Source organism: Rana temporaria, chromosome 3, assembly GCF_905171775.1.
Source record: "Rana temporaria chromosome 3, aRanTem1.1, whole genome shotgun sequence".
Lineage (NCBI taxonomy): Eukaryota > Metazoa > Chordata > Amphibia > Anura > Ranidae > Rana > Rana temporaria.
The window spans coordinates 58793371-58810055 of NC_053491.1; the positions used below are offsets into that span (position 1 = coordinate 58793371).

General features: G+C 43.4%; 1 protein-coding gene across 1 annotated transcript in view; it reads right to left on the reverse strand.

Moving 5' to 3' along the window:
* The window catches only part of GALK2 (galactokinase 2), a 221623-nt gene that overhangs the window by 70343 nt on the left and 134595 nt on the right, over positions 1-16685 (reverse strand). The window contains exon 7 of the mRNA XM_040342627.1: positions 5647-5799. Coding sequence (XP_040198561.1) covers positions 5647-5799 — 153 coding nt within the window. The remainder of the gene's footprint in view (positions 1-5646; positions 5800-16685) is intronic.

The window sequence follows — 16685 nt, forward strand, 5'->3', positions numbered from 1 at the left end:
TATTAGGCCTCGTACACACGGACGGACTGTCTGCTGAAAACAGTCCGCTGGACCGTTTTCAGCGGACATGTCCGCTCGGAGATTTCTGTCTGATGGTTGTACACACTATCAAACAGAAATCTGCGTGGACGCTATACGCGGTGACGTGGCCGCGCCGTCGCGGCGACGTGCGTGGCCCTGGAAGTTCAATGCTTCCACGCATGCGTCGAATCACTTCGACGTATGCGAGGGCTTTCGGCCGAGCGGACATGTCCGGTGAGTCTGTACAGACGACCGAACATGTCCGACGGACAGGCTTCCAGCGGACATGTTTCTTAGCATGCTAAGAAACATTGGTCCGCTGGAAACCTGTCCGATCCGCCGGAAAATTGTCCGGTCGGACGTACAGACGACCGAACATGTCCGCTGAAACTGGTCTGCGGACCAGTTTCAGCAGACATGTTCGGTCGTGTGTACGGGGCCTTAGTGATAGGCTCAGGTGTGTTTGGAATCATAGTCCCAACCCACCTGAAGACGACAATACACACCGCTAATCATAGGCAGTGAGGCATTTCCCGGTCTGTGCAGCTGTGTATCGGGAAATGCCTCATTGCCTATGATTGGCGGTGTGCAGTGTCGGATTCCTGGCGGGAGTGCCAAGGTGAATTGGGACTTCGATCCCAAAACACGCCTAAGCCCATCTCTACTCCTTATTATAGAAATCCCCCTTCACTAAAGTTGGATCCTCCTTACAGCTGTGAGCTTCTGGTGCTGCATGTACTAAGAGCATTGTCTCCTAAAGCCTTCCCTCCCCTTCCATTATTTGGAAAACTCCTTGTATTGCTTCATAGAAAGTACAGTGCCTTAAAAAATATTCATACCCCTGAAATTTTCAACGTTTTCATTTTACAGCCAAAAGCGTAAATGTATTTTATTGGGATTTTATGTGATAAACCAACACAAAGTGGCACATAATTGTGAAGTGGTAAGAAAATGATAAATGGTTTTCATTTTTTTTTACAAATAAATTTGTGAAAAACATGCCGTGCATTTGTATTCAGCCCACTTTACTCTGATACCCCTAACTAAAATCTAGTGGAACCAATTGCCTTCAGAAGTCAAATTAGAAAACAGAGTCCACCTGTGTGTAATTTAATCTCTGTATCAATTCAGCTGTTCTGTGAAGCTATGGCACAACTGCAAAACTACCAAGACTTGGCCATCCACCTAAACTGACAGGCCGGGCAAGGAGCGCATTAAACATGATAACTCTGGAGGAGCTGCAGAGATCCACAGCTCAGGTGGGAGAATCTGTCCACAGGACAACTATTAGTTGTGCACTCCACAAATCTCACCTTTATGGAAGAGTGGTAAGAAGAAAGCCATTGTTGAAAGAAACCCATAAGAAGTCCTGTTTGCAGTTTGTGAGAAGGTGCTCTGATCAGATGAGACCGAAATTGAACTTTTTGGCCTAAAAGCAAATCCCTATGTGTGGCGGAAAACTAAGGCCTCGTACACACAATAGGTTAACCAGAGGAAAACGGTCTGATGGACCGTTTTCATCGGTCAAAACCAATCTTGTGTGGGCCCCATAAAAAAAAAAGCCAACTTGCTTTAAATTTAACTGATGGATTCCTAACCGATAGGTCAAAACCGATCATTAGTAAGCACAACCATCGGTTAAAAATCCACGCATGCTCAGAATCAAGTCGACGCATGCTTGGAAGCATTGAACTTCGTTCTTTCAGCATGTCATTGTGTTTTACGTCACCGCGTTCTGACACGATCGGTTTTTAAACACCGATGGTGTGTAGGCACGATGGACCATCAGTCAGCTTCAACGGTTAACCGATGACAACGGTCCTTCAGACCGTTCTCATCGGATGGACTGATCGTGTGTACGAGGCTTAACACTGCACATCACCCTGAACACATCAACCCCACCGTGAAACATAGTGGTGGCAGCATCATGTGGGGATGCTTTTCTTTAGCAGGGACAGGGAAGCTGGTCAGAGTTGATGGGAAAATGGATGCAGCAAAATACAGGGCAATCTTAGAAGAGAACCTGTTAACCGGTTAACGCCCGCCGCATGTACATATACATCCACAGAATGGCACGTACAGGCATATGGGCGTACATGTACGTCCCCGCCTTTCCGCGGGTCGGGGGTCCGATCGGGACCCCCCCTGGTACATGCGGCGGTCGGTAACCCACGGGGAGCGATCCGGGAGCTGAAGAACGGGGAGAGCCGTATGTAAACACGGCTTCCCCGTGCTTCACTGTGGCGGCTGCATCGATCGAGTGATCCCTTTTATAGGGAGACTCGATCGATGACGTCAGACCTACAGCCACACCCACTTACAGTTGTAAACACACACTAGGTGAACCCTAACTCCTTCAGCGCCCCCTGTGGTTAACTCCCAAACTGCAACTGTCATTTTCACAATAAACAATGCAATTTAAATGCATTTTTTGATGTGAAAATGACAATGGTCCCAAAAATGTGTCAAAATTGTCCGAAGTGTCCGCCATAATGTCGCAGTCACGAAAAAAATCGCTGATCGCCGCCATTAGTAGTAAAAAAAAAAAAAACTATCCCCTATTTTGTAAACGCTATAAATTTTGCGCAAACCAATCGATAAACGCATATTGCGATTTTTTTTACCAAAAATAGGTAGAAGAATACGTATCGGCCTAAACTGAGGAAAAAAATGTTTTTTATATATGTTTTTGGGGGATATTTATTATAGCAAAAAGTAAAAAATATTGCATTTTTTTCAAAATTGTCGCTCTATTTTTGTTTATAGCGTAAAAAATAAAACCCACAGAGGTGATCAAAAAAGGACGTCAATTTTGTTTGGGAGCCACATCGCACGACCGCGCAATTGTCTGTTAAAGCGACGCAGTGCCGAATCGCAAAACCTGGCCTGGGCATTTAGCTGCCTAAAGGTCCGGGGCTTAAAGGAGTTCTCTAAGCTAAAACTTTTAACCCCCGCTGTGCCCGGGCTGTAAAACTATACAAAATAAACTTTCACTTACCTGCCTACGATCCCCCGTTTTTCCGATATCGCCATCCCGTTCTCCGGTCCCGGTCTCTTCCACTTCCTGGGGGTCGGTGACTCACAGTGCGCTCAGCCTATCAGCGGCCGCGACGGGACATTGCTGCGGCCGCTGATAGGCTGAGCGCACTGTGAGTCACCGACCCCCAGGAAGTGGAAGAGACCGGGACCGGAGAACGGGACGGTGATATCGGAACAACGGGGGATCGTAGGCAGGTAAGTGAAGGTTTATTTTGTATAGTTTTACAGCCCGGGCACAGCGGGGGTTAAAAGTTTTAGCTCAGAGAACTCCTTTAAGTGGTTAAAGTCTGTAAAAGATTTGAGACTGGGGCGGAGGTTCACCTTCAAGCAGGACATCGACCCTAAACATACAGCCAGAGCTACAATGGAATGGTTCAGATCAGAGCGGGGACATCTTTAATGCGGGGCAAAAGGGGAAGCTGCCCAGGGCCCTTTCATTGTTGGGGGGGCCCTGCGCTGCCCGCCTTTGAGCCCTACGCTGCCCGCCGCTTGAGCCCCATGCTGGCAGCCGGAGTTCGGCTGGCGCCATTTGCTGGTCACAGGCTGGCAAAGTAATTTCGGTCTTTCGCTAACCATTTTTATTTATTTTTTCCTGAATAGTTTTACAATTATAACTAAATGTATGCAGGTTCTTTGTTTAGCATGAAACAATGTACATGTGCTGACTTCTCTTATTTGCATTCACCATCTAATATTCTGGGTGGAAAACGTTGAATGTTCACAAACATTGAAGATTAAAAAAAAAAAAAAAAAAGAAGACAGTTGCAACTTAGACAACTAGCATTTTCAAAATGGAATGTCAGAAACTGAATCCTTTATGTTTTTAGGGGGCTAAATAGGCCCCAAACATTTTTTTCATCTTATTTTAGCTCTCATGAACTGTATACATATATCAGTCCAACTAAAAATAAACACTGTACATAAAAGAATAACGTCTCTGTAATGACCTGTGAACAAATGATAATGATCTGAATGAAAGGTTAGGGTACTAAATGAGAAAACTGTATGTACTATAGAGGAAACAGATAGACAGACATGGCACAATTAATTTCTCTATCCTAAACGCAAAGGAAAATGTGTTCGTCCCCCTCCCTAGCCTTATTTGTGGTTTTCTTCGATCAAATAAAATAGTAATTACCGGAGTCATCCTTATGTAAACTTTTCAAATATCACTTTTGCCTTATTTATGTGAGTGATACACATTCAGGACAACAACACTGATGAAGAATTCATCATTTTGCACCAGTTACCCCCAGAAAAAATATAATGTTTACACAGACCAATTACCTGTTTGTGCCTTGTCTTAGAAACGTTGCATGATGTGTTTGTCGTATACATTTTGGTTTCCTGTCTTAGTCAGAAAAGCACACTTGCTCTAAACAATATAAATTGTATTTACTGTGCCCCAAAACAAACAGCTGTGAGAACAAAATGAATGCATCAACTTTAAAGGTGAAAAAATATACAAGTGCACTGTGGCACCCTATAGTGCCCATATATATAACATATGTTGTTGTGTACTTGAGTGCCAACATTTTTTTTCTTTACAACAGACTATGGGATTTTCCAGTATGAATGGAAAGTAGACTTCTGAGGCCGCGTACACACCGTCGGACAAAACCGATGAGATTGGACCGAGGTTCAGTTTCATCGGTCCAAACCGACCGTGTGTATAGCCCATCGGTCTACTGTCCTTCGGTCCAAAATTTTAAAACATGCTTTAAAATCGACCGGATGGACCGCTGCCCGATTGGTCCAAACCGATGGTTAGTACAGAAAGCATCGGTTCAAAACCCGCGCATGCTCAGAATCAAGTCGACGCATGCTTGGAAGCCTTTAACTTCGTTTTATTCAGCACGTCATGTGTTTGACGTCACCGCGTTCTGACCCGATCGGTTTTTGGAATGATGGTGTGTATGCACATCAGACCATCAGGCCACTTCAGCGGTGAACCGATGGTAATGGCCCTTCGGACCATTCTCATCAGTTTGGAACGACCGTGTGTACGCGCCCTCAGTGTTATCAGTATGGTGGTTCAAAGACCCCTAAAGTGAGGGATAAAGTAGTTAGATCAGTGTTATGCCGCGTACACAGGATCGGAAATTCCGACAAGAAAACCGTGCATTTTTTTTCCCGACTAAATTTTTGGCTCAAACTTGTGTTGCATACACACGGTCACACAAAATTCTGACCGCCAAGAACGCAGTGACGTACAACACTACAATGAGCCGAGAAAAATTAAGTTCAATGATTCTGAGAATGCGTCAAATTGATTCCGAGCATGTGTGTTTTTTTTGCATCGGAATTGCATACAGACTATCGGAATTTCCGACAAGAACCTTTCCCGTCGGAAATTCCGACAGAAAAAGTCAGATGGAGTTTACACACGGTCAAAATTTTCGACCAAAAGCTCACATCGAACTTTTATTTTTCGGAAATTCTGACCATGTGTACGCGGCATTACTCTACACAAAATTAAAAACATGTTGACTAGAGTTGGACTTTGTTGCAAATTCTGCAGTTTCAGAGTTACTTATTGTCCTGCAAGTTGTGTACGTTTACAATGTAGTGAAATAGTTACCATACCTTGGTAGCCAGACGACACTCCACAACTCTTATATTGAAATGAGCTGTTGCTGCTTTATTCATTTCAACACAGCTATTCGCAATAACAAACACAGCTCCAAAGGGAAGTTTCACATCAGTAGCTCTTATAGGGTTAAACTCTATCAGCTTGGCCTATAATGATAACAAGACAACAGTTAGATATCCTTCTGATATATCAGAATTGTTGAAGAGAAATGTGTCAGCTATGAGTGGACTATGGTGGGCTGAAACCTACTGGTTTCTTCTATTGCTTGTGACTACATCTTTTTTAGTGCTGCATCTTTTGACTAACAATGTACAGCCATGGCCAACAGTTTTGAGAATGACACAAATAAAAATTTTCACAAAGTCTGCTGCTTCAGTGTTTTTAGATCTTTTTGTCAGATGTTACTATGGTATACTGAAGTATAATTACAAGCAATTCATAAGTGTTAAAGGCTTTTATTGACAATAACATTACGTTTATGCAAGGAGTCAATATTTGCAGCGCTGACCCTTCTTTTTCAAGACTTCTGCAATTCGCCCTGGCAAGCTGTAAGTCAACCTTTGGGCCACATCCTGGCAGCCCATTCTTGCATAATCAATGCTTGGAGTTTGTCAGAATTGGTGGGATTTTTCGGTTACCACCCTCTTGAGGACTGACCACAAGTTCTCAATGGGATTAAGGTCTGGGAAGTTTGCTGGCCATGGACCCAAAATGTTGATATTTTGTTCCCCAAGCAACGTAGTTATCACTTTTGCTTTATGGCAAGGTGCTACATCATGCTGGAAAAGGCATTGCTCGTCACCAAACTGTTCTTGGATGGATGGGAAAGGGTGCTCTCAGAAGATGTTTTTGTACCATTCTTTATTCATGGCTGTGTTCTTAGGCAAAATTGTGAGTGAGCCCACACCTATGGCTGAGAAGCAACCCCACACATGAATAATCTCTGGATGCTTTACTGTTGGCATAACACAAGACTGAGGGAAGCACTCACCTTTTCTTATCTGGACAAGGCTTTTTCCTGGATGCCCCAAACAATCAGAAAGGGGATTCATCAGAGAAAATGACTTTATCCCAGTTTGCAGTCCAATCCCTGTACCTTTTGCAGAATATCAGTCTCTCCCTGATGTTTTTCCTGAAAGGAAGTGGCTTCTTTGTTGACTTTCTTGACACCAGGCCATCCTCCAAAAGTCTTTGCCGCACTGTGCATGTGGATGCACTCACACCTGCCTGCTGCCATTCCTGAGCAAGCTCTATACTGGTGGTGCCCCAACCCCCGCAGCTGTATCAACTGTACGAGACGGTGCTGGTGCTTGCTGGAATTTTTTGGGCACCCTGATGCCTTCTTCACAACAATTAAACCTCTCCCCTTGAAGCTCTTGGTGATCCGATAAATAGTTGATTTAGGTGCAATCTTAGTGCATGTGAATCCCTTTTTGTGCAAAGCAAAGACAACTGCATGTGTTTCCTTGCAGGTAACTATGGTTAACAGAGGAAGAACAATTATTTCAAGCACCACCCTCCTTTTAAAGCTTCCAGTCTGTTATTCTAACTTAATCAGCATTACACCTGTGTTACCAAGAGAATCACTGACATGATGTCAGCTGGTCCATTTGTGGCAGGGCTGAAATTCAGTGGAAATGTTTTTTGGGAAAAAAAGGAAATTTTCATGGCAAAGAGGAACTTTGCAAATCATCTGATCACCCTTCATAATATTCTGGAGTATATGCAAACTTACATCATAAAAACTGAGGCAGCAGACTTTGAGAAAATTAATATTTCTGTCATTCTCCAAACTTTTGGCCAGGGTTGTAGAGTCCCCAACTGTAACAAGGGGAGTCAAAATACATACTACATTCAACGGGTAGACGGATGCCTCCTGTCATAAGTGAATAGAGGGTAGGGATATTCAGCTAAAGAACTCTTACTGCTGAAATCCCAAAGAGATACAAAAAACAGCATGAAAGATGCAACCTCCCATATCCACCCATAACTGATATTGCTCAGTGGGTTGACATTATACAGTCATTAAAGCAGGCACACAATAGAAAACAAACCTACAGAACTTGCTATAGAGCAGTGATGGCGAACCTTTTTGAGCCCGAGTGCCCAAACCGCGACACAAGAGCAATTTATTTTTTGCAAAGTGCCAACACAGAATTAAACCTGCCAGCGTCTCTGTACAGAGGATGGGACTTATCTAAATGAGCCCTAAGGGACTAGAAATGTACGATTCTGCCAGATTCGCTCAGACTGCAGGGATTAGGAATGCATTGTGCAACATACACTGACCATTACACTCACCTACCTGACCATTACACTCACTTACCCGACCATTACACTCACCTACCTGACCATTACACTCACCTACCTGACCATTACACTCACCTACCTGACCATTACACTAACTTACCTGACCATTACACTCACCTACCTGACCATTACACTCACCTACCTGACCATTACACTCACCTACCTGACCATTACACTCACCTACCTGACCATTACACTCACCTACCTGACCATTACACTCACCTACCTGACCATTACACTAACTTACCTGACCATTACACTCACCTACCTGACCATTACACTCACCTACCTGACCATTACACTCACCTACCTGACCATTACACTCACCTACCTGACCATTACACTAACTTACCTGACCATTACACTCACCTACCTGACCATTACACTCACCTACCTGACCATTACACTCACCTACCTGACCATTACACTCACCTACCTGACCATTACACTCACCTACCTGACCATTACACTCACCTACCTGACCATTACACTCACCTACCTGACCATTACACTAACTTACCTGACCATTACACTCACCTACCTGACCATTACACTCACCTACCTGACCATTACACTCACCTACCTGACCATTACACTCACCTACCTGACCATTACACTCACTTACCTGACCATTACACTCATTTACCTGACCATTACACTCACTTACCTGACCATTAAACTCACTTACCTGACCATTACACTCACCTACCTGACCATTACACTCACCTACCTGACCATTACACTCACCTACCTGACCATTACACTCACTTACCTGACCATTACACTCATTTACCTGACCATTACACTCACTTACCTGACCATTAAACTCACTTACCTGACCATTACACTCACCTACCTGACCATTACACTCACTTACCTGACCATTACACTCACCTACCTGACCATTACACTCACCTACCTGACCATTACACTCACCTACCTGACCATTACACTCATTTACCTGACCATTACACTCATTTACCTGACCATTACACTCACTTACCTGACCATTAAACTCACTTACCTGACCATTACACTCACCTACCTGACCATTACACTCACTTACCCGACCATTACACTCACTTACCTGACCATTACACTCACTTACCTGACCATTACACTCATTTACCTGACCATTACACTCATTTACCTGACCATTACACTCACTTACCTGACCATTAAACTCACTTACCTGACCATTACACTCACCTACCTGACCATTACACTCACTTACCTGACCATTACACTCACTTACCTGACCATTGCACTTACTTACCTGACCATTAAACTCACCTACCTGACCATTGCACTCACTTACCTGACCATTACACTCACTTACCTGACCATTACACTCACCTACCTGACCATTGCACTCACCTACCTGACCATTACATTCACTTACCTGACCATTACACTCACCTGACCATTATACACTCACCTACCTGACCATTACACCCACCTACCTGACCATTACACTCACTTACCTGACCATTGCACTCACCTACCTGACACATGCAATGACACCAATAATGAGGCACAATGACACCAATAATGAGGCACAATGTTCCCTAATGACACCAATAATGAGGCACAATGACACCAATAATGAGGCACAATGACACCAATAATGAGGCACAATGACACCAATAATGAGGAACAATGACACCAATAATGAGGCACAATGTTTTCCAATGACACCAATAATGAGGCACAATGACACCAATAATGAGGCACAGTGACACCAATAATGAGGCACAATGACACCAATGATGACAAAAAATAGGGGAGCACAATGTTTCCCAATAACACCAATAATGAGGCACAATGTTTTCCAATGACACCAATAATGAGGCAATGGCACCAATAATGAGGCACAATGTTCCCTAAGGACACCAATAATGAGGCACAATGTTCCCTAAGGACACCAATAATGAGGCACAATGACACCAATAATGAGGCAATGGCACCAATAATGAGGCACAATGTTCCCTAAGGACACCAATAATGAGGCACAATGACACCAATAATGAGGCAATGGCACCAATAATGAGGCACAATGTTCCCTAAGGACACCAATAATGAGGCACAATGACACCAATAATGAGGCAATGGCACCAATAATGAGGCACAATGTTCCCTAAGGACACCAATAATGAGGCACAATGACACCAATAATGACAAAAAATAGGGGAGCACAATGTTTCCCAATGACACCAATAATGAGGCTGAATAACACCAATGATGGGGCACAATGTTTCCCAATGACAGTAATGAGGCTGTTCTTTTTGCACAATTGATTATTTGCTGAGCTAGCGCCTGATATCTGAGAGTGGGGCAGGCTTAGGACTAACAAGATAACTGTACCGTACACTGCACATTAACTCCTGTCTCCCAGTGTCTGACCTTGCTCCAGCAGCTTATTATTCCCGCCGAAAGGCTCCTCTGATTCCAGCCGTGTGTGCTCCCAGTCACGTCACCGCTGATTTGTGCGGTGTGGATGAGACAGCTTCTTTGATTGGATCAGCGTGCGTACGCACACACGCACGCACGTCACCCCCGGGAGTTTCTTCTTTGTCACTCCCACTCAGACACGTCATCAATAGCCCTAGAGAACTGTGGGAGTTGTAGTTTGGGGTGCGGTGGGGACAAATGGATTTTAGTGTGTTCTTTGAAATTTTTCATGGCGTGTGGCGTGCCCACCGAAACAGCTTGCCGTGCCGGGAGCGGCACGCGTGCCACGCGTTCGCCATCACTGCTATAGAGTATGACATTCTGCATTCTGTGATTGCAAGTGGGCAGATGTGGCATAATGAATGATTTTGAAAACAAATACAGTATTTAAATATGAATATAAGGTTTTTAATTATTGCAGACCACACAATCGCTGTCCCTAATATGTAAAATGCTTGAAAAATTTAGAAGACATGGAGAGTGTCTAGGTAGAAGCCATGAAAGACATTACAGTTGTGCTCAAACGTTTGCATACCCTGGCAGAAATTGTGACATTTTGGCATTTATATTGAAAATATAACGGATCATGTAAAAAAAAACTGTCCTTTATTTAACAACTTCAATACTGCCCACTTTCACCCCCTTCCTGCCAATGCCAATTTTTAGCGTTTAGCATTGTTGCACTTTGAATAGCAAGTGCGCAATTCATGCAACACTGTACCCAAATGAAACTTTTATCATGTTTTTGAGACTGATAGAGCTTTCTTTTGGTGGTATTTAATCACCTCTGGAGTTTTGAAAAATGACGGAACATTTCGGGAATTATTTTTTCTTAGCTTCTGTTAGAAAATGTTGTAAATAATTGTTTTTTTTCCTTCACTGATTTGCACTGATGAGGCCGTACTGATGGACACTGATTAGACTGCACTGATGGGGAGATTATATTCAGCTCTGATAAGCACTGATAGGTAGCACTGATAGGCAGCACAGATAGGCGGCACCGGTGGGTGGCACTGATGGGCTGCACTGATAAGGCGGCACTAATGAGACGGCAATAAAGAGCACTGATAGGCAGCACTGATGGGAACTTACAGACGGCACAGATAGGCACTGATGGGCAGCACTGATGAGCAGGCACTGAAAGGCAGCACCAATTGGCATCACTGCTGGGCACTGTTGGGGCTGCAATAATAATCAGGGCACTGATGATCGAGGCATCTCTCTTTTTATATGTGACTATTGCCATTGGAGCCACTGTTGGATGACCCGAGGTGAATTGCCTTCCTCTCTCATCAAGCCTAGCTGTTTGCTAATTACTACATGCTGTTTTTGGTCTCCTCTCAACAAGGGACCATTTTCATCTGGTAAGCGGACTTGCATATGCGTGTGGTGGAGGTCTTTAACTGCATGTCACATCATTGCTAATTATTATTCTTCTGATCCATATTGGGATTTGGCTTCACCAGGGTGGATGTCACTTTTTCTTTTGGACTTTACCATACTTTTCTTTATTTGGAATTCTGTCAGCCCTCTCAGCTTGGAATATAGAGGCTTTTTGTGTTTTATGGATTGCTGTCTTAATTTTTATTGCAATATTTGTATGGTTCATATACTTATTTTCACGTATATTATTCACTGATCATTAGCGTGGCTTATTTTTTCTTTTTCACATTGTTACTTTGTTTATATGACACGGGTTCATTTATGTTTAACTTGCAATTTCCCATGCATTTTTGATTCAATTTATGTTCAAGAACTATATTTAGATTAGTGCAATTTATATCACTTTTTTCCAGATAACCGGCATTTCCTTGTTTACATGTAATCAGCTGTGATTGGAAAGGAAAGCAGCGCATGGGACGATTATGGACTTTCCAGAATGACAATTATCCTAAGCACAAGGCCAAGTTGACCCTCCAGTGGTTACAGCAGAAAAGGGTGAAGGTTCTGGAGTGGCCATCACAGTCTCCTGTCCTTAACCACTTAAGGACCGGAAGGATTTGCCCCCCTAATGACCAGGCCATTTTTTGTGATACAGCACTGCGTTGTTTTAACGGACAATTGTGTGGTCGTGCAACGTTGTACCCAAACAAAATTGATGTCCTTTTTTTCAGAGAAATAGAGCTTTCTTTTGGTGGTATTTGATCACCTCTGTGGTTTTTATTGTTTGCGCTATGAACAAAAAAAACAATATTTTTAAGTTTTTGCTATAATTAATTACCTCCAAAAAAAAAAATTCTTCATCAGTTTAGGCCAATATGTATTCTTCTACATATTTTTGGTCTAAAAAAAAATCGAAATAAGCGTATGTTGATTGGTTTGCACAAAAGTTATAGCGTTTACAAAATAGGGGATAGATTTATGGCATTTTTATTATTTATTAATTTTTTACTATTAACGCCGGTGATCTGCGAATTTTAGCGAGACTGCGACATTGCGGCAGACAGATCGGACACTTTTGACACTTTTGTGGGACCAGTGACATTAATACAGCGATCAGAGCTAAAAATAGTCACTGATTACTGTATACATGTCACTGACAGGGAAGGGGTTAACACTAGGGGGCGATCAAGGGGTTAAAATGTTCCCTAGAAAGGTGTTTCTAACTGTGAGGGGGGGTGTACTGACTGGAGGAGGAGAGAGATCCCTGTTCCTGATCACTAGGAACAGCAGATCTCTCTCTACTCCCCTGTCAGGACATGGAACCTTTTTGTTTACATACACAGATTCCCGTTCTGGCTCTCTGTGGAGCGATCACGGGTGGTTAGCGGCCATCAAGGCTATCGGCCACGCGCATCAGCTACAGTGTCACATCGCAGGAATGTGCCCCCTCTGGCTCTTAAAGCGGCCAACGTATGCCTACAGTGATTCGCACAGCCGTGCCAACCTGCCGCTGTATAATGATGGCAGTTGGACGGCAAGCGGTTAATATAATCGAGCCACTCTGGTGAGATCCCAAATGTGCAGTTCATGCAAGACAACCAAAGACTTTGCATCACCTGGAGGCATTTATACAAATGAGACAAATGAGCAGCTATACCACCTGCAAGAATTTGGGGCCTAATAGACAACTAATACAATAGACTGCACGCTGTCATTGATACTAAAGGGAGCAATGCACAATAATAAAAATAAATGCCTTGTACACACGATCTGACTTTTTCCATCGGATATTCCGATCGTGTGTAGCCCCATCTGAGTTTTTTCATTGGAAATTCCGATGAATTCCATCGGAGTTTAGATATAGAACATGTTCTATTTTTCTCCGATGAAATTCCGTCGGAATTCCGATGAGATTTGGCCGGACGAAAGCCTGATCGTGTGTACGCGGCATAAGAGCTGATTCACACTGGGGCGCCACGACTTTGGGGGCAACTCGGCAAGGCGACCTGAAGAGGCGACTTGCAAAATGACTTCTGTATAGAAGTCAATGCAAGTCGCCCACAAAGTCGTACAAGAACCTTTTTCTAAGTCCGAGCGTCTTGCGTCGCTCCTATTAGAACGGTTCTATTGAAAAGATAAGGGTGTGACTTGTCAGACGGCTGAGTCGCCCCAGTGTGAACCGGCTCTTAGGGTATGTATGCAGGCCTTTGAACAGGGGTCATTTCAATTTGTTTATTTGTTATCATGTTTTGTTTTATGATAGTGCCATTCTGTTATGACCTACAGTTGATTATGTATCTCATAAGAAATAAATGGAATGTGTTTTGCCTGCTCACTCATGTTTTCTTTAAAAAACATACTGTATATATACAATTCTCCATGGGTATGCAAACCTTTGAGCAAAACTGTACAAGGCAAGCACAGTCCAGTCTCCTCAGTGCACAAATTCTAGTGAATGCTACAGAAAATGCTATAAAATGTCAATTGTTATTTTTTTTGAGCAGCCATCTGCATGAAATCTGAAAGGACCCAGACTATTGGCAAATTTCTCAGAAGATTGCTGACTCATATCTATGGGTAGTGTAACAATTCCCAGATTAAAATGCACCTATGTCCAGGAAATGTACACTAAAATACTTACAGTATATATTCCTGAGCAGTGTGAACAGCAACAATTGACAAAACATTTCAAGAGCTTTCAGCAAGCTTTGTTGAAACATTTAAAGTACCATTCAACTCCAGTTTTTAAATGTTGAACACATATCCTAATGGAAGTGTTGATTGCCACTTTAACCACTTAAGCCCCGGACCATATTGCTGCCCAAAGACCCAAGGTGTTTTTACAGTTTGGGACTGCGTCGCTTTAACAGACAATTGCGCGGTCATGCGACGTGGCTCCCAAACAAAATTGGCGTCCTTTTTTTCCCACAAATAGAGCTTTCTTTTGGTGGTATTTGATCACCTCGGCGGTTTTTATTTTTTGCGCTATAAACAAAAATAGAGCGACAATTTTGAAAAAAATTCAATATTTTTTACTTTTTGCTATAATAAATATCCCCCAAAAACATATATAAAAAAAAAAATTTTCCTCAGTTTAGGCCGATACGTATTCTTGTACCTATTTTTGGTAAAAAAAATCGCAATAAGCGTTTATCGATTGGTTTGCGCAAAATTTATAGCGTTTACAAAATAGGGGATAGTTTTATTGCATTTTTATTATTTTTTTTTTTTTTTACTACTAATGGCGGCGATCAGCGATTTTTTTCGTGACTGCGACATTATGGCGGACACTTTGGACAATTTTTACACATTTTTGGGATTTTTGTCATTTTCACAGCAAAAAATGCATTTAAATTGCATTCTTTATTGTGAAAATGACAGTTGCAGTTTGGGAGTTAACCACAGGTGGCGCTGTAGGATTTGGTGTACACTGTGTGTGTGTGTTTACAACAGTAGGGGGGTGTGGCTGTAGTAATGACGTCATTGATCGTGTCTTCCCTATAAAGGGGATGACGCGATCGATGCGCCGACACAGTGAAGCACGGGGAAGCCGTGTTTACACACGGCTCTCCCCGTTCTTCAGCTCCGGGGAGCGATCGCGACGGAGCGGCTATAAACAAATAGCCGCGCCGTCGTCCCGGATCGCTCCCCGAGGGGACCCGACCGCCGCAAGTCGCGGGGGGGGGTCCCGATCGGACCCCCGACCCACGTCTAGGCAGGGACGTACAGGTACGCCAATGTGCCTGTACGTGCCATTCTGCCGACGTATATGTCGAGCAAGTATACAAGCCAATGCTTCAATTGATCTTCCTTTTATACTTTATTGGAGATCTCATCTATTCATCTTGATTGATGTTGTTTTATATATATTTAATTGTTTAAAATAAAATATTTTTCTATACTTCCTTGTTGTTGATTTTCTACCTAGCACCGATTAATAGTCCCTGGGTTCCGTAGGTACCCTTCCCTTCTTTATTCCTTTTTGAACAATTATAGGACGAGGTGCTTGGATATATTGATATTGGTCCACAAACATTATTTTCTGGTACTTTGAAAGTTTCAACAAAGCTTGCTGAAAGCTCTGCAAAGGCTTTGTCAAAGCTTGCTGTTCACACTGCTCTTATACAAGCGTAAGCCTGAGTGAACCAGATCTAAAAGATCTTGAAGTCTGGTTTCAGTTTCCAACAGCTTAAAGCGGAGCTCCACCCAAAAATGGAGCTTCCGCTTTTCGGAACCCTCCCCCCCTCCGGTGTCATATTTGGCACCTTTCAGGGGGGTGCAGATACCCATCTAAGACAGGAATTTGCACCCACTTCCGGGAATACGGTACTGCGGTAGACACACGTCTACCCGCAGCCCCCGCTGTCTTCTGGGAAACACACTGTTCCCAGGAGAGAGTGGGGGACCAGTGACGGCGCGGCACGCTACTCGCGCATGTGCAGTAGGGAACCGAGCAGTGAAGCCGCAATGCTTCACTTCCCGATTCCCTAACCGAGGATGGCGGCGGGTGCAGCTGAGGGACGAGCGATTGCTCATCCTCAGCTGCTGACTTTGCGGGTGCGCTGGACAGGTAGGTGTCCATTATTTAAAAGTCAGCAGCTGCAGTATTTGTAGCTGCTGGCTTTTAAAAAAAAAATTGGTGGAACCTCCGCTTTAAAGGCTGTTTACCATTTTGTTTATAAATTCCAGCTCCCCTATGTACCAATATAGCATTGTACTTCTTTTGCAAAATTAAAACAGCTTTCTATTTATTCTACCCACGCTTACCTCACTCTTTTCATGGATGTTTAAAAACCCTGCTCCATTACTTCTGCCTTACTTCCTGAACATACTTTGGGTCATGACACAGGAAGAAGTTGACCAGCTGATCTCATTAGCATACACCCTG